The sequence below is a fragment of the Asterias amurensis genome, chromosome 11, assembly GCF_032118995.1.
Source record: "Asterias amurensis chromosome 11, ASM3211899v1".
NCBI classification, from domain to species: domain Eukaryota; kingdom Metazoa; phylum Echinodermata; class Asteroidea; order Forcipulatida; family Asteriidae; genus Asterias; species Asterias amurensis.
Genome location: NC_092658.1, coordinates 1,701,053 through 1,723,888, shown reverse-complemented (window position 1 = coordinate 1,723,888; position 22,836 = coordinate 1,701,053). Strand labels below are relative to the sequence as shown.

The 22,836-nt window shown below is 38.5% G+C and overlaps 2 protein-coding genes across 5 annotated transcripts in view; both read left to right on the top strand.

The window, feature by feature from the left end:
• The first annotated feature begins 843 nt into the window (after positions 1-843).
• LOC139944065 (uncharacterized) lies at positions 844-11,821 on the top strand. Of its 4 annotated transcripts, none has more exons than XM_071941020.1 (5): positions 844-1,041; positions 2,958-3,012; positions 6,540-6,729; positions 7,621-7,996; positions 9,546-11,821. In XM_071941020.1, the coding sequence occupies exons 3-5, from the start codon at positions 6,603-6,605 to the stop codon at positions 9,982-9,984; spliced, it is 942 nt and encodes a 313-aa protein (XP_071797121.1). In that variant the 5' UTR covers positions 844-1,041; positions 2,958-3,012; positions 6,540-6,602; the 3' UTR covers positions 9,985-11,821. The 4 variants fall into 4 exon arrangements, 3 of the variants coding, with proteins under 3 accessions (XP_071797121.1, XP_071797120.1, XP_071797122.1); XR_011786912.1 differs by lacking the exon at positions 844-1,041 and having other exon boundaries at positions 2,720-3,012; positions 9,546-10,270; positions 10,435-11,821; XM_071941021.1 differs by lacking the exon at positions 844-1,041 and adding an exon at positions 2,724-2,861.
• Positions 11,822-15,164: 3,343 nt separating this feature from the next.
• Positions 15,165-22,836, top strand: part of LOC139944063 (uncharacterized) — a 48,792-nt gene continuing 41,120 nt past the window's right edge. The window contains exon 1 of the mRNA XM_071941018.1: positions 15,165-15,787. The gene's annotated coding sequence lies outside the window, so the exon portion shown is untranslated. The remainder of the gene's footprint in view (positions 15,788-22,836) is intronic.

Sequence of the window (22,836 nt, the reverse complement as noted above, 5' to 3'; positions counted from 1 at the left end):
CTCTTGCATAATCTGGGGCTCTCTGTCAATATTGCGACAATTTGTACTTTTTGGGGGACGCGGTTGCAAAAATAACTTGTCGTGAATTCCTAAATGTGCCCTAATTGTGACCTGGGGATGTTTACCTATAACTTGATGTATTTTGAATGCGGTGGGCCCTAAAAATGTGACCTATTCGCTGTGAGATGTACGGACATTTTTCATGATTGATAGCTAATGGAGGTAAAATATTTCTACGATCCATGCTCGGATCCATGACAAATTACATGGGGTGTTCGAATCGGCTTGTTGGGGGAATATTAAATTGAACAGATAATTAAACTTCGAGGGTCATTTAACAAATTTCCTTTTGCTGTAGAAAAAGCTGTGAGACTATACATTTTGAGTATAATTTAAAAATTCATTTATTGGGGTGCACCCTCAACAACCCACATGCAGAAGTTTATACAGTATTGCGGAGGTAACACGGTATTACACTTTGTAAAGCCTACCCCTTTCATTGAATAGCCGTCACGAACACTAGCTGTTTTCCCCGGTGCAACCCTGTACCTGCACATGTACATTGGTGTCTTCATCCATGATCAAATCACTATTATATGGGCAAGGACGCAGATTACGATAAACTAACATCACTAATCAATCCCCAACGTACTAATGACAAGCATGGAGGAAGCCCGTTGGTCAAGCTCCTGACAACGAAAATATTTATTACATAACTGTGGTCATTTGCACGTGTTCTACAACGTGCTCGCCCCGTACTACCATACATGGCCCAGTGGTTCTTTTGTTCCACCAATGTCCTGTGACCTCAGCAACCCTGGGTCACCGTTACATTGGATGTTTGTTCAGGCATTGATGAGGGGATTCGATCCTCTTATCTCTGTATACACATTTCGGTTTTGTGTTGAGGCATTTGAAGACGACCATTGCAGTAGTGAAGAGAGTAGAGTTTTTTTGAAGCAGAGTTGAAGCTCGTTATCATTTCGTTCTGAGGAGATCATTAACAACTAGTTCTTCACCTCAAATTGTCCCACTAGTGAGGTAAGTGATGGTCAAAACTTTCGTACTGGGGCCAGACGGCAGACTTCACTGTTGCTTGTCAGTTTACGAAACAAAGTACCATGACCCTTTTTTTATTCTCCAGAAGACGATCAGAACATTCTGATCGAAACGTCGAGTTGAAACCAACGGTTCTTTTCAGAACCAACCCATTAGAAATAGTCATTACATGGTGTTACCGCAAACCTTTCTATATCGTATTTCCACCATGCAAAGTTTCAAATTACCATGACCCAAGCTTTAAGGACGTTGCGCACAGAGGAGTTTAACAACCATGGTTCAACCATGGAGGTTCACCTTCAACCTGGTCTAAATCAGCCAAAATACAGATACAATCTCATGTGACTGTATATCATGGTATCATATAAACTGTATGTATAAACAGCCTTCCGAGGCGTTTAATTCATCCGGTATAAATTCTGAAGAAGATATTAATATATGACTGCTAATGTATTTTGCTAAGCCGCTAATTATTCAGCCAATGTTTTCTGCATAATTCAACTTAATGAAATTGTTCCCTTTAACTATACAGAAAACTGGTACTCTGCAAATTGTTCGCATAGCAGTTTTAGCACGAATTTCTGAAGCAAACTAATCTTATCGGGCCAGAGAGTACTTCTTGTTCTCAGTTTGTTAAATTTGCATCGGGGATAAACAACATTTAATTTTGGTTTTTGCTCGTACACCGATGTGTGTTCGCAATGTATACCCCCGTACGTTTGATTCCTGTGAACAAATATCACAGGCATATTACTCGCGGTGGGATTCGAACCCACGACCCTTGCAATTCTAGGGCAGTGTCTTTCCAGCCTAGACCCTTGCAATTCTAGAGCAGTGTCTTTCCAACCTAGACCCTTGCAATTCTAGAGCAGTGTCTTTCCAACCTAGACACTTGCAATTCCAGAGCAGTGTCTTTCCAACCTAGACCCTTGCAATTCTAGAGCAATGTCTTTCCAACCTAGACCCTTGCAATTCTAGAGCAATGTCTTTCCAACCTAGACCCAAAGGAGATATTAACAAATTAAAGAGTTAAAGGAACACGTTGCCTTGGATCGGTCGAGTTGGTCTTTGAAAAGCGTTCTCACCGTTTGTTGTAAAATGTATATGGTTAGAAAGATATTGTAAAAGTAGAATACAATGATCTACACAAATATGCCTCGAAATTGCGTGTTTTTTTTTTTTATCACCGACCGTGATAGTTCGCGACGTAAAAAGAAAAGCGTGCCATTTCGAGTGATATTTGTGTGGATCATTATATTCTACTTTTAAAACATCTTTCTTACCATATGCATTTCATAACAAACGGTTTCAAACGCTTTTAATAGACCAACTCGTCCGATCCAAGACAACGTGTTCCTTTAAGACTTAGCCTATCTCGTATTGGGATCGATATACTTAGACTCTCCTATAGGAATGGACTAATAGTCCTTACTCGTGTGAAATCCACCCCGAACACGGTCTGAGCTTTTTGCTGTGAGTTTCTTCCTCCAAGGTTGGTGATTTTGCAATAAAATGTCACCCATGTGACCCTTACCGGAAGTGAAATAAATGTCATTGACACGGGTTTCGCGTTGGTGGAATGCCGTAATCGAAGCGCGTGCTCCTGCTGTGCGCATTGAGGTTTTTTTCTATTCTAGAAAAACCGGGCGCGGTGGACCACAGCAGTGTGTGTGTGTGTGTAGGGAAAAGCTTTGTTTGACCTATGTACTATTTTGAAGTTTATTCTTTGTGGTTGAGCAACCGTGAAGTGAATCCCATCCGACTGGGCGAAAAGTTCAGTTATGAAACCTTTGTGTGTCAAAGTACGACATTGAATTATGAAACAAAATCTTTAATTTCTATATAAAGGAAAGGCTGTTGAACTAACAGTTGCTGACTTTGGTTCTATGTAATTTCAGGGTACATCCACAAGTTTGTAGTATCTGCTCGTGTGCACCTGTTCTTGATTGGAAGGTAAGTTCTGATAGAGCTTTAGGAACATGAAGACTTAGTAATTTCAATTAAGAATAATAGTTGTTTGTATGCGTGGTGCATTTAGCACTGGAAAGATAACCTTCGATTTACAAATTGAAGCTATAAATTTGTCCAAAGGCCGCGATGTGCTGAAAAGAATTCCATACAGAGAAGATAAACTCACGTTTGGTTAAGTTAAGTTCCTTTTAATACCTTATCTTCTTCGATTGACAAAACTGTGCAGAGCAGGTCTGCACGTTTATAGCCCAGTGGCGGCGGTTTGTGCAGTAAAGTCAAGACAAGACAAGACAAGACAAGATGTTTCTTCTCTAAAGTATTTTTGTTGTCTTGAGTCTTTATGATATGAAAATGTTTTTGTTCTGCTTACGGCTGTCCTTTATAGCAGAATGTCCATTTCTCAGACATTGTTTCGGCTTCAACAACACAGCAATGTAAAACAATAAAAGGACGCTACTTAAAGGAACATGCACGTTGCCTAATGATCGACACAAGTATCACTCTAAATTGCGCGGTTTTCCTTTTTCGTCGCGAACTAACACGGTCGGCCACCTATGGTAGTCAATGGCAGACCGTAATAGTCGACGAGGTAAAAAGAAAACCACGCAATTTCGAGGCATATTTGTGTAGATCATTGTATCTTACTTTTAAAACATCTTTCTACCCATATGCATTTTATAACAAACGGTTACAGAACGCTTTTTAAAGACCAAATCGACCGATCCAAGACAACATGTTCCTTTAACTGTTGAACGTAATAATAACGCAACAATATTCAAATCTTCCTTGAGCACCTCCACGCTATGTCAAATCTTCTTCATTCATTCATGACCTTGGGAGTTGCGCCCATCCGACTATAATATTTCTCATTAGGGTTATAAAGAGACAATTGACTCTCGTTATAAACAAGGTCACTGTGACTGGCCTAGTTACTTATTTATAACGGGAAGAAAACCTGTTACAGGAGACAGGAAAAAAGCAAAAAAAAAAAAAAGAAAAAAAAAAAGCAGATTAATGAGATTAAGGGCTTCAGAGTGTACTCTTTAAAGCAGTGCTCTAGTTTGAGGGTTGACTGTGTAATACACGCAAAATACTACACAAGTTATGAAATGGTGACAAATTATTACCTCTTCTATGAAATTTAATGACCAATAAGTTAATGGTTGTGCTCTTTACAACGAGAGCCGACTGTATATAGACCACTGTCAGCCCATCCCAATGGATGACACCGTTGGCAATTGTGAAGTACTAATCAGTGATCTGAAATAATTGGCGTAAACCACTGGGTAAATTTTTACGATTTGGGGTTGGACAAATAAATATTGACAAGATCATCCCCCTCAAGGTTGTGATCAATGGATGTCGCCTGTAAACGATTGTATGGCTTCCGAAAGGGTTTAGATGGCTCAGTGGGTCCTACTACTTGCCGTCAACTCGCTGTCAACTCGCCGTCAACTCGCTGTCAACTCGCCGTCAACTCGCCGTCAATCATTTGTACCGTCAACTCGCCGTCAACCTCAAATATACATTTAAAATCCACAAAAGAAACATAATTTACTGTAAAGTATTAGCTAAAAGAGAATTTTCATGAGTTTAAGGTTACATTTCGGAATAAAAAAAAATATCTCGTGAAGAAATTATCTCGAAGCAGCGAAGCAGCAAAACTTGGCCGCCATCTTGCTTTTTCACAGAGCTTGCACAACATGGCAACTGGGGTACTCTTTATTTATCAACACAAAATCGTTTTTGTAAACGGAAGTTTACTGAAAACCATAAGAACTATGTAGTTTAGCCCAGACATAACACTCACATGTTCCATTTTAACATTGTTAATGTATATTTAATGAGTTGACGGCAAGTCGGCGAGTTGACGGCAAGAGTAGGGTCGAGCTCAGTCGGTAGAGCGCCGAGCACATTCGAAGGTCGTTGGTTCAAATCCCACTTTTGTCATTTTTTTTTCTGTTTTCAACCCCCCAAAATGCCGAGACAAATTTATCGCATTTAAGGTAGTTGTGTGTGCTTTATACTGCATCGTATAGTGCAGAAGGAGTGAGCCTTCACACTGTAGTGAAGCATTAATTGGTCGAACAAAATCATGTGTAAAATTGCTGTGTCGCTCTGCTGTTTCAATGAGCGCTGTTATAAGTCTTATTTGAAGCGTTGCATTGTGTGGAGAAATAAGAGGAAAAATGAACTTGCGGGTACAACCATTGCGTTAAAGGCAGTGGACACTATCGGTAATTGTCAAAGACTAGTCTTCACAGTTGGTGTATCTCAACATATGCATAAAATAACAAACCTGTGAAAATTTGAGCTCAATCGGTCATCAAACTTGCGAGATAATAATGAAAGAAAAAATACGCTTGTCACACGAAGTTGTGTGCGTTTAGATAGTTGATTTCGAGATCTCAAGTTCTAAACTTGAGGTCTCGAAATCAAACTCGTGGAAAATAACTTCTTTCTCGAAAACTATGGCACTTCAGAGGGAGCCATTTCTCCCAATGTTTTATAACAATCAACCTCTCTCCATTACTCGTAACCAAGACAGGTTTTACGCTAATAATTATTTTGAGTAACTACCAATAGTGTCCACTGCCTTTAATCTCTTATGAGTGAGTGTTGGCTCTGAACACTGATAATGTTAGCGTGACTTTCTCACTTTGGCTTTCCTCACAGCTGTATAAAACAGTGTTTGAAATTTGCTAATGATTGCTACTTTGGGGGAAATGTTTGATTGCAACCCGTCCCCCGTAGGCTTAATCAAGTTAGTATCTTGTTCCCGATGACGTTAATTGTAACGAAAGCAACGTGGAGGAGGACATCTTTGATGACGGCATTTAGGCTAAAATAGATACGCTAAGAATCCCTGGAGAACACAAAATGCAGTCTAGTCAGTCAGGTTTTGGCCAAACAGGATGACTCGGTGTATTCTTTCCCTGCCTTTCAAGTCTCAGTGGACCCTGGTTAGAGCTTGGACCGGAGCATTGATTTTTATTTATTTACTTCGGACATAATTCTTTGTTGGCAGGGGCTGTTCAGGGTGAGGCAAAATTTTTAAAAACTGTCATCAAAGCGATGTGCCCTCCAACAAAAAACATACATGTTTATAACAATACAGAAAATAAAAGCATGAATTTGAAAAATAGAGATAATGTATGGCATTTGGATTAGTTTTTTTCAGTCCCCACCTGGCTGCATGGATGTGTTTTCCCTGTTTACTCCCACGTCTAAAACAGAATTTTGTTCATTTTTCTTCGAAAAAGAAAGTTTGTGCGATGTTTCCATTAGAATGTTTTACCGACTATAGAGGGATGGCACACAGCGTCATCGAACCCGATATATACATATTTGATGATAAACAAACGGAAAGAGAGCATATTTCAACAAAGAGGGTGGTCAATGACGTCATGTTCAATCATATAAAATTAAGATTCAGATACTCCCCTTTGACAAAAACAGTAACCCCGTAACCTATACAACATCTTAAATGCAGTGTATTTTTGTTTCAGACTTACCGACTTTCATCTATAGAATAATCTGAGAAGAGCTTTTACTTGAACCTGCTTATCAAAATGGGCGACAAGATGGAGCCTAAGAAACACAACCCGTTGTTCATAGCAATGGCCATATTGGTGTGTCTTCTGTTCGTCCTTACTCTGATAGTCAACGGTTTGGCTGGAAGCATCGGCATCACATGGGGTAAGACTCGAGACTCTCTTTACTCTGATATTTTTTTGGGGTACATTAAAGGGTATAATTTTTTTTATGTACTTTTTCCTAACAAAAAAACACAATGTCCACAGATTTACATTAAACTTACACAGTTTGAAGATTGTGATAGTAGAAAGCTTCCCTTGAAATTTTACTTACTGATGAGGTGCTGTAGTTTTTGAGAAGTTAGTAAAAGTAATTATTTTCGTCTCGGTTTTAGCATGTAAAAACGTATTAACCAGTTATGCTATGGTTTTGGTATAATATCATAACTGGTTAGAGGGATTTTACATGCTAAAATCATTTTGGTCTCATGAGACCAAAATTATTTTGTGACTTGTTTTACTCATTTCTCAAAAACTACACAACCTTAGTTAGTAATATTCAAAGGAAAGCTTTCCACTATCGTCATCTTCAAACCCTGTAAGTTTAATGTAAATCTGTGGACATTTTGAAAAAGTACCCGAATCCTTTAAATAACAATTAGGTAGACTATCATGTCAAGGTAGCAGGCTGCGTGATAAAGCAAGCAGACCGATCTATACGGTCAATGGGAGTTCAATGGGAGACTTTGGAACGCTAGGTGGCAGCAGACTTGCCAGGTAAATTTCCTCTGTTTACGTAGGTCTGAGGACACGCACATAACCGAGAACAATAGAATTTACCTGGTAAGTCTGCTGCCGCCAAGCGTCCCAAAAGTCTCATATTCCTGAAATAGCTACAAGAGCAGACAAACTGTTTTTCCGGCAAATTTGCCAACACTCGGGCTGTGACGTTCGCGACCAAAAGGTCTTTGATCCAATGAAATCATTCGACATGTAAGACCAGTGCCTGTCTTTACAGGGGACCAGTCTAATTCATTGCTTTATCCACCTACAGGTTGGTTTCTGAACAGCACTGGTGACATCTCCGACTACTACTTCCTCGAGATAACCCCTGCCGGTTGGACCTTCTCCATCTGGGGTATCATCTACACGTGGCAGGTCCTCTTCGTACTCTACTTCATGATATCCATGTGCGTACGCAACAGCCAGGGGCCACTTTACCTCAGCCCCGTGGTCATCACACCATTGATGCTGGGGACCTACGCCCTCAACCTCGGTCTCAACACCTCGTGGTTGTTCTTGTGGGATCGTCAGCTTATGCCTGTTGCCTTGGTTGTCATTGCACTGCTACCGTTTACACTGTGGATGGCTCTGACGATAAACCATCGCTTGGTTGACCAATCAGGATACGAACTCAAACACCACCACAGGTATAGAAAATTAACCAACCTTTTTCATGTGCTTTAGAATTATTTAAAAGGCATTACACGTTTGGAAATTGTCAAAGACCAGTTTTCTCACTTGGTGCGTTATGCATTACATAACCAGCCTTGGCTATATATTGCTCAACGAAGTTGCAACAGAATGATGAAAGAAAGAACACTCTTATTTGTTGTACGTGGTTTCAGATATAGAAGGTTTCAGATTAAAAGACCTAACCTGAAGTATCTAATATTTTAGTGAAAAATACCTCTTTCTCAAAAACTACGTTACTTCAGAGGGAGCCATTTCTCACAATGTGTCATAATATCAACAGCTCTGTTGTTCGTTACCGAGTAAGTTTTCATGCTAATACCTGCATATATTTTGAGTAATTACCAAATGTGTACAGTGCCTTTAATTATTATAAGTGTGATTAAAGAGAGGGTTGCCACAACGCCATGTTAATATCTCGTTTGAGTTGTGTTCTGAAAAGAACCGTTGTTTAATGTCTCAACGTTTCGTTCGGTATGCTCTGATCGTCTTCAGGAGAAGACTGACAGTTAAGAACCAACACTCTACTCCAAAGAGATATTCGCACGGTATTTAACCACAAACTTCTCTTATTGTACTTTCACCATGTCAAATTTGCCTATTTGATATAAATGTTAGTTCTTTTATTTATTACATTTATCCTGATTACTGCTATCAGCTATCATCAATGTTATTTTTGCTTTTCTCCACAATACATGTACTTCTCAATATTTTTGATGGAAGTATGAAAACAAAATGTGTATTTAAATTGAACTGAATTTAATGTAATTATTCTTCTGTCTCTTGTCATTCTAATCCATCTTATTTCAGTGTTCTTGAATCCTTACATGATGATGTCATCTCTTCATAGTCTTACTTGTTTGTTTTTTTCCCAGTATCTGACCTTTTATCTATGTATGGTTCACTTTTTAATGTTCTATTTAGGCCTATTCTTTCTCTATTTATACCGTAACCCATTTTTAATGATTATGTTTTATATTTGTGTCTTATTATCTCAAACAAAAAGGCCAAATGAACTTCCCATGTAGAGACAGCAAAGTTTTATTGTAATTGCATTGTCTTCGACCTTTTTTTTCCCCTTTGTATTTAAACTTGTTGTATTGCCTTCTTATGAGTACTGTGCCCTGTCTATCTCCGTGTATTTCCTTACCAAGATACCTTTGAACTTGCCTTACAAACTCTGCTTCTAAAATGGATCCCTCTGCAGTGTCGTGTTTTTTTATTTCCATATTTTGACATAACTTTACAGTAATGTATTCTTTTATTTGATGATACTGTTGGGGAAAAAGGTTCCTTTGTTGTACTTTGTGTCTGCTATACTAGCACAAATTGTCCAATAGCTTAGATATCATATTCTTATCAGTAACATTACTTTAAAATCAACAACAGTATGAATTGGGTTTTGTTTTATAATTATTATTTAGAAGAAATCAGTTCCCAATGTGCTCTTATAAACCACGATAAAATAACTTCGTTAATCTTGTCTTGATTTGCTATTGCCACCAGGGGTAATCTCTTTGCCATCCGGGCAATCGTCCAGAACGGCCTTGCCTTCTACGCCACCTGGGTCACCATAGCCACCCTCCTCAACTTCGCCATTGTCCTGACCTATTGGGCCAACGTTGACATGTCCGTCGCCTGCACCGTCAGCCTCTCCATTCTCCTGGTGGAGGTTCTCATCTACTCGGTGCTCGAGAACATCGTCCTGGAGCGGTACCTCCGCTACACCTACAGTGTCTGGCTCGTCGTCATCTTCGCCCTCTGCGGCAGCTTGGCTCAGAACTGGGACGCGACATCTCGCAACTCCATCTACTCCGTGGTGCTGTTGGGTCTCGCTGCGGTACTGTTCCTTCTAAAGATTGTGTTGAGTATTTGGCGCGCTTTTAAGAGGCCGCTTTATGTCACCGATCTGTCGTCATCAAAAGAGGAGCTTGCATTGGCCTAAAGCGTAAACTGAGGGCGTTTTCGTTATTATGTACTTTATTTGTTTGTATATAGCCGTAAATTAAAAATAGAGACAAATTAAAGTCATTCATGAAGAAAGCCAGGTACAAAATATATCCAAAGTATCTTGGGCTAGAGTTGAGTTTTAGTTTTTGAAGGGTCAGGCACGGGATAGGAAAAACCTGTGGTGGAAATGTAGCAAAGGTGAACAGCAGTGGCTGTTTTGGTAGATTCGAGGATAACAGCTTCAGGTGCTTTGGTCTCTTTGAAGACACTACGGTTTATATGCCATGCACGCAGCTTTTCGCCTTGGGTATACTTTAACTATGAAACCTACACAAAACGAAGTGTGTTACCAATTCTAAAGATAACTAATTGTGTTACTTGTCTTAGCCACTCGATGTCTGGATGGTGTTTTTGTTGTGTGGTTGAAGAGCGTTGAATCATGGAGGAAAGAGTTCTCTTCAAGGCTTAAAATTTTGGATTTAGCTAGCCTGTTGGGTTTCGTTGTAGTAATGGAAACTCCGATTGAAATGTTCTGAGATGAGTAAAGCTCATAAGAAAATACAGGTCACACGCCAGAATGCCTTTTTGTGTCATGTGACTGTTTCACCGCCACTTTCACCTAATTGATACAGGAGTGTAACAGTGTAGACTTAAAGCGCTCTGCTTTATACAATATTGGGATAAACAAAAAGTAACACTTTGGAATATAAACCATTTTATTTCATAAAAACAAGGCAGGAAATTGTATTATGCATGCCTCAATATGTGTACATTGTGGCATCCTAGAAACTTACTCTTGTTTGTTTGGTGTAACTTTTTTTTTTTTAAACAAAAAATCCAAAAGTGCTTCCATTCAAGTGTCTTATTAAGACTGAAACTTGCTTAAATATGCTGTCATGCCTTACCCCTACGCAAACTTTGCTTTGACTGATGAAAATAGTATGAACATTTTTCTCTTGATATTTTCCTCACGGCCCTTCGGCAAGACTAAAGAAAACACTTCAATTGTCGAAACCTACACCATCATTTTTGCTTTTAGACAGCCCTCATGGTATGTGCATCACCGTGTTTATATATTATATAGACAGCTTTATATTCGCTAGACCTGTTTACACAATATTTGCTTTGGTAAACTGGCGTTATGCTGTCGTTATCTGCGTCATGTTCCCAGAGTCCCTTGGCATCATTTGAACTGCGTCATGTCTTAACACAGAAGATCAGACTATTTTGTTTTATACCCTTCGGTTTTGAAGTTGTTACGTGGGTTAAAAAGTTGAAAGAAAGGGTGCGATTCAAAACGCCCACATCAATACAATTTTTTTGCCTTTTTTCCTTTTGTGCAGTCAAGCCCGGTTCATACTTCCATCGAATGCGATACAAAATGTTGACATCACAAAATAATTCTAACAGTTGGGATGCATTAACCTCTTGCGGTGAAAACAGGTTTGTGAAGTCAAAATTCGCTTTGCATTCGCAGGAAGTATGAACCGACTTTACATCATTTACTTTATACATGACAAAATTATGTATGTGAGTTCTGCCTCTAAACTAAATAGAACATGGTGCTGGTACAAACATTCTCTTAGAATATAGTTTGTGACTCAAGATGGTTCTTTTTCGAACCATAAATCCATAAGGCAAGTTCACATGTACTTCGTGTTTACTGCACCATTCTAGATTATTTAAATTTGATAACAAGCCATTGATTAATCAATTTTTACTTTAGAAGTCCAGCTCGTATGTTTTACTTTGAATCCAATAAATACAATGTATATATCTTTTTGATGTTTTGTAACTTGAATAAAATAAATGAAAAATAGTTTAACTTGTCAGTTTATTGTTTTGTTGTCCTTTCATTCCAGTGTAAAAAAATAATAATCGAAAAACACGTAGGGTGGGTTAAAAACGTTTTAACTTTTGCACTGCCCAACCCCTCACAGTTCCAGATTGGTATTATAAACTTATCTTGTAGATTTTTGTTTTCATAATGACGTTACACTTTCCTTTGATCTAAAGTGAGATCGGGCATTTTCGGTTAGAGTAACATTGCATCGTGACCCACTGCATGGGAATACTAACCCTGACATTAGTAGTGTAACAAAATTAAGTAAATGGTTTAATCTATTCAACGGTCAGTTCTTTCAACGACCACAGCATGGGTTAAATTGTAAGTAAAAAAAAAATGATTGGAACCAGATATCCTCAATTAATTAAAAAAGTACATAACAACAAAAGCAGTTCTCTGCCATATCAGTGACCTTGGTGTTGTCACGAGCGGTCATTTTTAATAACGTCGAGAGTGCGTGACCCGTTATAATTGACTAAATGTATACATGTATATTTATATATATATATATATTGATGTAAACAATAAGTAAAAGAAAGTACTCTTTGAAACTTAGTATTGCCAACGTTAAAGATGCTATGTCAGATTTTTTAATTCAATAGGTATTTTGATGGGGGTCAAGAAAGTTACAAGCTTTCATTTGAGCCATTGCTCGAAAAAGTCCGCCAATTATTTAGTAGCAGTGAAATAAAGTGCTCAAAATTAGTTTTGTCGGGATCTCGACAAGATATCACGTGACCAATTCTTATGTGTTTTATAAGAAACGTTTTAAATTTTTGTCATGGTTCCTGATCATTAAAAGTAAAAGTTAAACTTTTTTTCGTTATACCGGGTGATACTCTTTGAAATACCATTCATTTAAAAAAATCTATTTTTTAATGTTTGGGGCCAAAAATCTGACATAGCATCTTTAATTGTTTTAAAATGCAATATCCACTCATTATGTTAAAAACTGAAAGTGTACGGCACGATTTGATTTGGATTCCTTTTATAAACTTCAGTCGCTTGATACGTATCGAATGTCTTGACAAATATTATCGTCTGAGCTTCATTGAATAAATTTAAAGAGATTTCTATATTACGTGTTGTGAAAAGACTTTCGTTTAGGATTTACAAAAGCAAACTGGAGATAGACCTATGTGCTGAAATCGTTATTAAATCTTGGTATTCGTTTTTTAATTGGCGTCTGCATGCGCTGTTAGATGTTGTACGAAGTAAAATCAAATCAAAATTCAGTAGTTTATAGTAGTCAGTGTACGTTTCTCACATTCATAGACATTTCTGACAAGTGGTTCGCAACATTAATCTCGAATTTGGTGCAATTTAAAATTGGAAAACTGCATAAAGTAGCTGACAATCATAATGCAATATAACATGTTTTTCGCTCAGTGTTGTGTTCTTGAAACTGCACTGAATGTCACAAAAGCACACTCTTCAAGCAAAGACCGATGATGAAAATTGTCGATCGTACATTTCAAAAATGTTTCCATTAAAGGCAGTGGACACTATTGGTAATTGCTTAAAATAATTATTAGCATAAAACCTTACTTGGAACGAGTAATGGGGAGAGGTTGGTGGTATAAAAAATTGTGTGAACCGGCTCCCTCTGAAGTGACTATAGTTTTCGAGAAAGAAGTAATTTTCAACGAACTTGAGGTCTCGAAATCAACCATCTAAACGCACACAACTTCGTGTGACAAGGGTGTTGTTTTTCTTTCATTATTATCTCGCAAGTTCGATGACCGATTGAGCTAAAATCTTCACAGGTTTGTTATTTGATGCATTTGTTGAGATACACAAACTGTGAAGGCTAGTCTTTGACAATTACCAATAGTGTCCACTGCCTTTAAATCATGACAGTCGAAAAGGTGTGGAGCCGAGAATGTAATAATGACAGTCACGAAAATGTAGAACCTTGAGGATAGTGTAATAAAGTAATGCCAGGGTTTGGTTATTGCTTCTCACAACACCACACAACACACGCCTGAATACACCTCATACTGTCTTTCCCGCCGATTTATTTGGTTACATTTTGGCATTGTGGATGACCGCGAGAAGCAGACTTGCAGTGTTATCCGAAATATCCATAATTCATGTTCTGCGAATGTCACTTTTTTTGCTGACAAGGTTTGCGCCAAAACATAACATTATACCGTGCACTCTTTGTGCTTAGTTCGTAGAAAAATGGGTTTGTTCAACGGGAACGTAAATAATAGAAGTGCAACAGCATTCAAGTCTACTAGGCCAAATATGCTGTATAAGTATTGTTAGGCTATTTATGTTTATGTTTTGGGGCATTGCATCGCGAGTTTTTTATTTAGTTATTTCAAGATCTTTATACAGGATATAACAAATCAGCACAACGGCTGTTAACCATTAAAATGAAGAAAAATATCTTTAAAATATACTTAACAGTCACAATGACACAGATTTAACGGATTTTAAAAAGAAAGGCGACAGCAGGATTAAAATAAATTTAACATTTAATAATGTGCTGTATACATGTACATATTTTTTGAAACCACCAATAGACGATGCAGATCAAGTATCAAGTGATATATCAATGATAGGCATATACAATGTACATGTATATTTTAATATTCAGTTTGCAGTCAGACCGTGTGAATTGTGGAATCTACTTTTGCTGTGTGGATTTTGTTCTTTGGGAACACTTCTTGCTTTTTATTCTATTGCCACGGAGTACTCCGGAATGCGGGAGACTACTTGGCCCCGAAATAAACTATTCTGTTTTCCTATGCAGGAAGCTATAGAACTAAGTATGTCCCCGAATTCTGAAATATGCTCCGCGGCAGTAGTATAACAAGCAAGACCTAGTTCCCCAAAAATCAAAAACTACACAGCAAAATACACATGGTTTACCGCAGTAAGAATACTCATTAAAAATGCTCTCGTAAAAAAACTCACGACCGAAATATTTTTAATTCAAGGAACGTAAATAACGCAGCCGCATAAATTTAATGTCTGCTACATTAGCCAGAACAATACATTTTAGGCTGCAGAATTGTCCTACATGCAAAAAAAAACCTGATCAGAAATTAATACAGCTTGATTGATTTGAAAGCCGATTAATTCAAGGGATCACGTGTTTGTATCGAGTCAAACTCATTCACAACCACCATGCGGCATCGATGAGACGTGCTCCGAAATGCTGATAATCGAGTTTCTGCGCGTGCGCGAGCTTGGAACATATTCTCTCGCTGCCTCATCACGAAATAAAACACGGCCATCATCCACGGGTAAATAGAGTAGAAATATAATCGCGAGATTTTTCCAAGTCGTGGATTCCATTACGCGACTGGAGACGGACGGGGAAGGTTTATCTCGCTGTACGAGCAGGTCGTCCGACAACTCGCTCCTCTCTCTCCGGGGAAAAGACGACGAATAACGGGGCTACTTGCGGTGTGTTCACTGTCAACTCCGGGAAAATATAAACTCTCTTTTTAAAATAAACTGCCAGCGGTTATCATTTTCCATCTGGAATATTAAAACAAACACCACGTGCAAAAGCCGAGACCATGTGAACGTAAATGTTTCTGTAGGACATCAGTGGAAACAAAATAACGTGAATTGCTGTTAAATCTTAATTGAGTAGTTGGTGCACTCATAGAGCAAGGGTGCACTCGATGTAATTACGCCTGGCCTACATCATTGCAAGATTCGATTGTGGTGTGTGGGATTTATAATAATTATTGAGACTCGCTGCTCTGTGATTTCGTTTCAGTGATCTTTGAGGCCAGCGTTCTATTTGATGACTGGAAGTCATCTTTGGAGATACACCGACGATCGGCTTATCGGTATAAGCTCCAGATTAAGGCTCAGATTTAAGGATTTGAAGCGAGCCGCTAAACATCATGTACTTTTGATGCGATCATAGGTTATGGTTCAATATTAGTGATCTAACGTCAGCTTGAAAGCAATTTCCGGAGCTTAAGTAAGTATGACAACATTTTACAACATTTAGATTTTAATAATATATACAAACAAATTAAAACAAATACATTGACTCCTTATAATAGAAGAAGTCACTATATTTGTTATCATTTGTTATATTGAAAATATTTATTATAACGCTAATATCCGTCACTCAGAGATGCTTAAGGCGCTTCGTCACTCAGTATTTTCCTGCGAGTTATTGTGGAGCTACGTATTATAGTATAATATAATGGTTTACAAGTAGCTGTAACGCAATATGCTGCCAATCAAACTAGGAACACTGGGGGTGAGCTCACTCCCTTTTCGATTACTGCACCACCGTTTTTTTTACGTGCGTTAAACAACACACGGGACCAACGGCTTTACGTCCCATCCGAAGGACGGTGTAATAATGGTTAATTGTCTTGTTTAAGGTGTCACGACCGGGACTCAAACCCACACTCTACTAATCGGTCGACACACCAGAGCTGGAGTCATGTGCGTGAATCCTCTCTGCCCACGAAATTTGTCTAATAAATTATTAATTGTCAAAGACCAGCATCCGCACTTTATGTGAATAAACGAATATTGTGAAAGTTTAAGCTTGGTGATTGGTCGTTGGACTCACGGCGGGAAAACAGCGGCGAACAAAAAAAACCCCATATCTTATCCTTGTTTTCGGAAAGTTAAAAACCTACTGCTGTACTAATTTATCAAAAACCATGGTATTCCAAGCAGAAATTCTTCTACTGAAGTGTTTTCACCCATGACCGTCTTTAAATCAATGGCATAATAATGTGTCATGTTCAGTGAATGTTATTTTCTTTATTACCAATGCTGTGCGCGCCCTTTCAATAAATCAGTTAAAATAAATTCGGAATGGTGCCACATTACCACACCACAGTAAACCATTTTACCACACAGTCGTTTTGTCGAGTTGGCATTGATATAGTTGCTTTAAAATAACATACATACCAATCGTTAACCCAAATGTCTCAGCTATTTATATGCTGACCCGATTGCCATCTTGGGCCAACGAAACAGCGCGAGGAAGGTGCACAGATGTGCGTGGATGTATGGGTGGTGTGTGTGTGTGTGTGTGGGGGGGGGGGGGGGGGGGTTATGGGGGTACAGCAAAGCTACCAACTCTCCCTGGTTCTGCAGAAAGTTCCCTCGAACTAAACCAATCTTTCCATGCTCTGATGAACAAAACCTGAAAAAACCTCCCATATGGTAACTTTGTCCCTGTAAATCTAAATATCCCCCTGATTGTTATACAAAGTCTCACTGGTTGCGAGATGAAAATGTTGGCGGCTCTGGTATAGGACATACTGTACTTGCAAACTGTAAGCACAGTTAAGTTACGTCAAACACACGATTTTGATAGTCGTTACAATTAAAGTAATGCGGGGTTCTAGTTCTAAGTTGAGCAGGTAAGGATCGAAGAAGTCTTCTTTATGATTCGTGAATTATGATTTGCGTATAATGGATATGAAAATGTGGTTAGAATACGCTTCTGGCAGTTGGTTGCAGAAGTACCGTACACACACTCACCCACAAGAAGATCTGCAAGGACGCATAAACATATCCCATCCTTGAAATTAATTGTCTCATTTTTTTCAATTTCCTCAAAAGGAGGGACCTATCTGTTACCGAGCTTGTTAAAACAAAGAAAAGCTTGACACCCAAGTAGCAAGTGCAAACAGATTGCGCAGCCTCGCTGAAGCCTCTTATCATGCGCAGGGATCGGGTTTTTAGCAAACAAAGTTCATTTGCCCAACTTTCTTCCTTTAAAACAGAACATAAGATAAACATGGAAGAGGAAATTAGATAAAGTCACGATCTGAATGCTCAATTATAAAATAAAATAAAATAATCAAGTACTAATTTTCCAGATAAATATTTCGATCTTTAAAAGTGTTGTCAAAAAGTATCATTTTGGAGATGACACATCACCATTGGTTATTTAAATTTCCACAACCGAATTAAGCCCAATCTACAGCTGGGATAAAGAATATCATTTCGCAAAAAAAGATATGTATAACACTGTGTAACTCAGTGCTTTCCCGAGTCATGGGTTTGAATCACATTGGAGTGACATACCTGTGGATTTTCATTTCACAAGGGAAAACACCGAGTATACAGTGCTTAAAGGCACTGGACACTATTGGTAATTGTCAAAGACCAGTCTCCTCACTTGGTGTATCTCAATATATGCATAAAATAACAAACCTGTGAAAAATTTGAGCTCAATCGGTCGTCGAAGTTGCGAGAAAATAATTAAAGAAAAAACACCCAATTGTCACTCGAAGTTGTGTGCTTTCTGATGCTTGATTTCGAGACCTCAAATTTAAAACTTGAGGTCTCGAAATCAAATTCATGGAAAATTACTTCTTTCTCGAAAACTACGTCACTTCAGAGGGAGCTGTTTCTCACAATGTTTTATACCATCAACCTCTCCCCATTACTTGTAATCAAGAAAGGTTATATGATGATATTTATTTTGAGTAATTACCAATAGTGTCCACTCCCTTTAAAGGCACTGGACACTATAAACACTTTTTCAGCATAAAAACTTCCTGGGATTACGAGCAATGGAGAGCTGTTCATAAAATCATTGTGAGAAACAGCTTCCTCTAATGTAACGTTGTTTTTGAGAAAGAGGAAATTTTTCACTCGAAATTTTAAAAGACTTCATCATGCCGAAGCTTTTTATGAAACTGAAAGCACACAACTTTCTACAACAAGGGTGTTTTCATTTCTCTTGCAACTTCGATGACCAATTGCGTGGAAATTTTAACAGATTTGTTATTTAACGCATTTGTTGGGATACACCATATAATTGATAATACTCGTCTTGACAATTACCAAAAGTGTCCAGTGCCTTTAAAGGCACTGGACACTATTGGTAATTACTCAAAATAATTATTAGCATAAAACCTTACTTGGTACCAAGTAATGGGGAGAGGTTGATGGTATCAAACATTGTGAGAAACGTCTCCCTCTGAAGTGCCATAGTTTTCGAGAAAGAAGTAATTTTCCACGAATTTGATTTCGAGACCTCAAGTTTAGAACTTGAGGTCTCGGAAATCAACCATCTAAACGCACACAACTTCATGTGACAAGGTGTTTTTTCTTTCACTATTATCTCGCAACTTCAACGACCAATTGAGCTCAATTTTTTTACAGGTTTGTTATTCTATGCATATGTTGAGATACACCAAGTGAGAAGACTGGTCTTTGACAATTACCAATTATCCATTGTCTTTAAATGATGGGAATAAATAACATTCTTTCAAAATATCTCAAATTATTTTAAGACATCGATCATGCTGTAAATCCACCACGTCTCTTGCAGCACTGTATTCTAACGCTACGTCTCACAACTGGGTCATTATTTGTTCAGAATTCATACCAGAGCGAGGCGAAAATGTAATATAATTTGCCCCCATGTTATTTGATTAATGTTGTTGTGCACACTCGAAGTAGAAAATGAAATCAGTGCGTGCGAGCACGTTTTATAACGTGCAGACTTGGTATCACCACTCCACCAATACACAATTAGATTATACATTATTTGCATCCCTTCGACAGAATTATGAAATTTCTGATGGTTGGAAATAAATAAGGGTGGTTTATTTTTTGTTTTGTAGACTTCTCTCCAAAACCCTGGTACCGGTAGCATTCTCTTGAGATTAAGAAACAATGTTTTTGCCATCCAGGAGTTTTGCGAGCTCCAGACAAAAGAAAAGGACCTTTTGAAAATATTTTTTTTCCTGGTTTGAGCCTACCAGTTATTACTAGTAGTAATACATTTCCAAAAAAAATAACAGAGGTTAACTTGTCTCTAGTGACGTCGTTATTCTCCGTGAGTGTTTGTAAAAAAATAAAAGCCATACTTGTGGACATTTAAGATTAGGGCATTGAAGACATTATTAAGACATTATTTTGTTTAGGACATTTTTAGAGTTTCTGTTCCTTACGAGTATGAATTTATCAACTCGTCTTAGGTACGGGCTGCTGTTCCACTGTGTTGATGTTTTTTATGACTTTATTTTTGAGACCTCTCTTCAATGTCCTGGTACCGGCAGTTTGGATATTGTCCCTTCTAATCATTTTGGTCCTGCTTTGTCTTGGATTTTGTGAAGGATCACACAGTTATGGGTTCATTCTCATTTAGGAAACTGAAGAAGCAGAAACTTGTTTCACGTTTTCATAGGAAGAAAACAACAAAATATAAGTTTTTATTTTTGTCATGTGTAACTTGCATCCTTCCTACTTACTTTGATAATAGCAATCGTAGTAAGAATGAAAGCAGTTTTTAAACAGAATATTTTTCTCATGAGATTCGGACTGTGAGCATACTTTAAAAAAAACTTTAAAAACGTAGGACTACTGTGATTACGTCTATATACTTTTTAAGGCAGGGCCTAAATGAAAACCAGTTATTTGTTGGCTCACCTTGGGTAAATAAATGAAACAAAAAAACATTTCAGATCAAAGTGCAACTAGGTTATTGCACTTCATCAGAATGCCACCATCTTCGTGATATTTCGCCTGGTACAATTAGCTATAACAGGAACTGATTCCATACCAGCAAGAACATCAAAAGGCAGGTTCCGAATTGGCAGCTAATAAGACTGCGGCTAACGGCTAACGGCTACGGCTTCGGCTCGATCGCTGCGTCACTACGTTCCTTGTTGTGTGAATTCACATAAAATAGCCCAGTGTACTTTATTGTAAATAGAAAGGGTTCGCGGACAGAGACGTGAGAAACATTCAACGACTTGTCAATCACAAATCTACTTCATACCCCGTTCACACAGCACTATGACCCGACGTTTGCACCAAGACCAATGCCGACTAAGCGGTTTTCTACTTCCAAATGGTTGCCGGCGGTGCTGCGTTTTTATTACGACACCAGATGGGGTTTTAGTTTCGGTCATGAGTGAGGAGGGCGGGAACATAAAGTGGTTTGAACATCGCGGGGAAAACGTGATATAATCATAGAGGTAGAAATAACATAGCTGCCCATAATAAAGACATAGATACGGTTACTAGGTGCGACCTTATAATGAACACGAAACTGAAAAAGCCCAGCCGATGATTCCAGTCCTCATTATCATATAACGTTATCTAAGTGTCTCATATTACCCCGAGTATGACGATATCCCAGATGAAATATCGTCCCAACGGATCATATTCGTAACCATCTTATAACGGTCCGGCAAAGAGCTCTGGGAAACGAAGACAAGCTAATCCAGATTGGCTTTCTGAAGAGAATGCTAGCTCTGTTTCATTGGGATGTAGTGGTTTGCTTCTCGTGTGTGAGTGTGACCATATTATTATTATTTCGATTGCCTTGAGGCGGGAGAGTCATAATGGAGTTTGATTGAGCTTTTTCTTTGGCTGTGATTATAGACTGTGATATAGTTAGGAAAGATTTATATCGCAACTGCTAACAGGCTGCTTAAAGGGCCTGGGTACTTTTTGCAGGACAAAAAAAAAAAAAAAACAATGTCCACAGATTGGCATTAAACTTACATCATCATCATTTAGTATTTTCATGACATTGTTTTACTCATTTCTAAAAAACTACAGTACCTAAACATGTAATATTTTCAGGGAAGCTTTCTACTCTCATTATCTTCAAACTGCGTAAGTTTAGTGTAAATCTATGGACATTGTGTTTTGTGTTAAAAAAAACTACCCAAATCCTTTAATAAGCAATTGTTATGCTAACTGTACAGCATAAGAGTTTGCTATTAAAAGTACAGTGCTATTTCATATCACAGGTTAGCAAGAACAGTTGGCTATTCTGACCAGAATAAGGTTTCCAGCCAAAACATTAGATAGGTACCATATTATTATGTGACAGGTAGTTTTCGCTGAGAAAGCTCTGTGAACTTGTGCCCACTGGCGAACGTTGCTAGCTCTTCATCACCAGCCTCGACTTTAGCTACGTCCTAAGATAGGCTAAATGAATGTTTCGTACGTGCATTGGAACGCTGTTAAACGCGCAATTTGATTTTCCACATCTTTGGACAAAGGCACGTGGGACTCAATTAATGTCCTGATAATGCGCGGGAAAACAGGAACATGCACGTAAACCACTATGTTGGACAAAGCAAAGCACCACCACACAAGTAATTTAGATAACTATTTCTTTTTGAAGTGTCATGGACGATTATTTTGGAGCGTCAGGTTAGTTTCGTGATGGAGCATGGAAGTTTGTATCATAAATGCTTCCCTTCATACAGGAGTAATTGTGTGTAAATATTGAGCATAGTACATTGCATAAGAGAGATATTCCCTAACTTTTCAGTGTAACGCATTTTTACCCTAAACTTGGTTTCGCCAACTGGCCACTACAGAAGCTATGCGTTTGTTCTTCGTTCTTGATATGCAACCAACATGAGATTTGAAACAAGTAGTCTGGACCCTACTCTGCATTATATAATACACACGGAAATAGGAAATTTGTATACAAGAACGTGACTCGGAGAGGACCACTCCATTAATATAAATTCTTTTCTGTGGGGCTGGGGGCTCGCATAACCAAACATTCTATACGTGCTGCATCGCAGTGCTTAAAACAAACTTCTCTTTCAGTAGGATCTTAATAACTGTGATGGTGTTCGTCTGTTTTTCTTCATCCCCTTGCAATCTCTTCCTCATCTTGGGCAATAACGACAGAGAGGAGGACACACTGAACCTCTCTGTATGCTCAAGACGCTGTGATAAGACCCCGCTCCGGGCGTCTTAAAGCAATGAGCTGCATCAAAGGAGGCGGCACTTGTTTGTTTGCCAAGATTTCAGATTGTTCTCCGAGAATTGAATTCTGCAAAATGATAAAAGAACCCGCAGGTATAATACGAAGGGAAGGGGAGGGGGTGAGCAGAAATTGATGAAATGATGAACAGAACGCTGTGTTGTTGATCAGTCATAAAAGGGTGAAGAAGAAAAATGAAGAGGTGTAGACTGTGTTGGAATAAGAAACGCTTTCGCAACGAGGAAAGGTGGGGGGGGGGGGGGTTGCAGAGTGACCGGGTGGTGTCTTTGCTCATC

Coding starts and splice junctions, on each gene's coding strand:
- LOC139944065 (XM_071941020.1), top strand. CDS start 6,603: ATGGGCGACAAGATGGAGCCTAAGAAACACAACCCGTTGTTCATAGCA. Junction 6,730..7,620: donor AAGCATCGGCATCACATGGG/GTAAGACTCGAG, acceptor ATCCACCTACAG/GTTGGTTTCTGAACAGCACT. Junction 7,997..9,545: donor GAACTCAAACACCACCACAG/GTATAGAAAATT, acceptor TATTGCCACCAG/GGGTAATCTCTTTGCCATCC.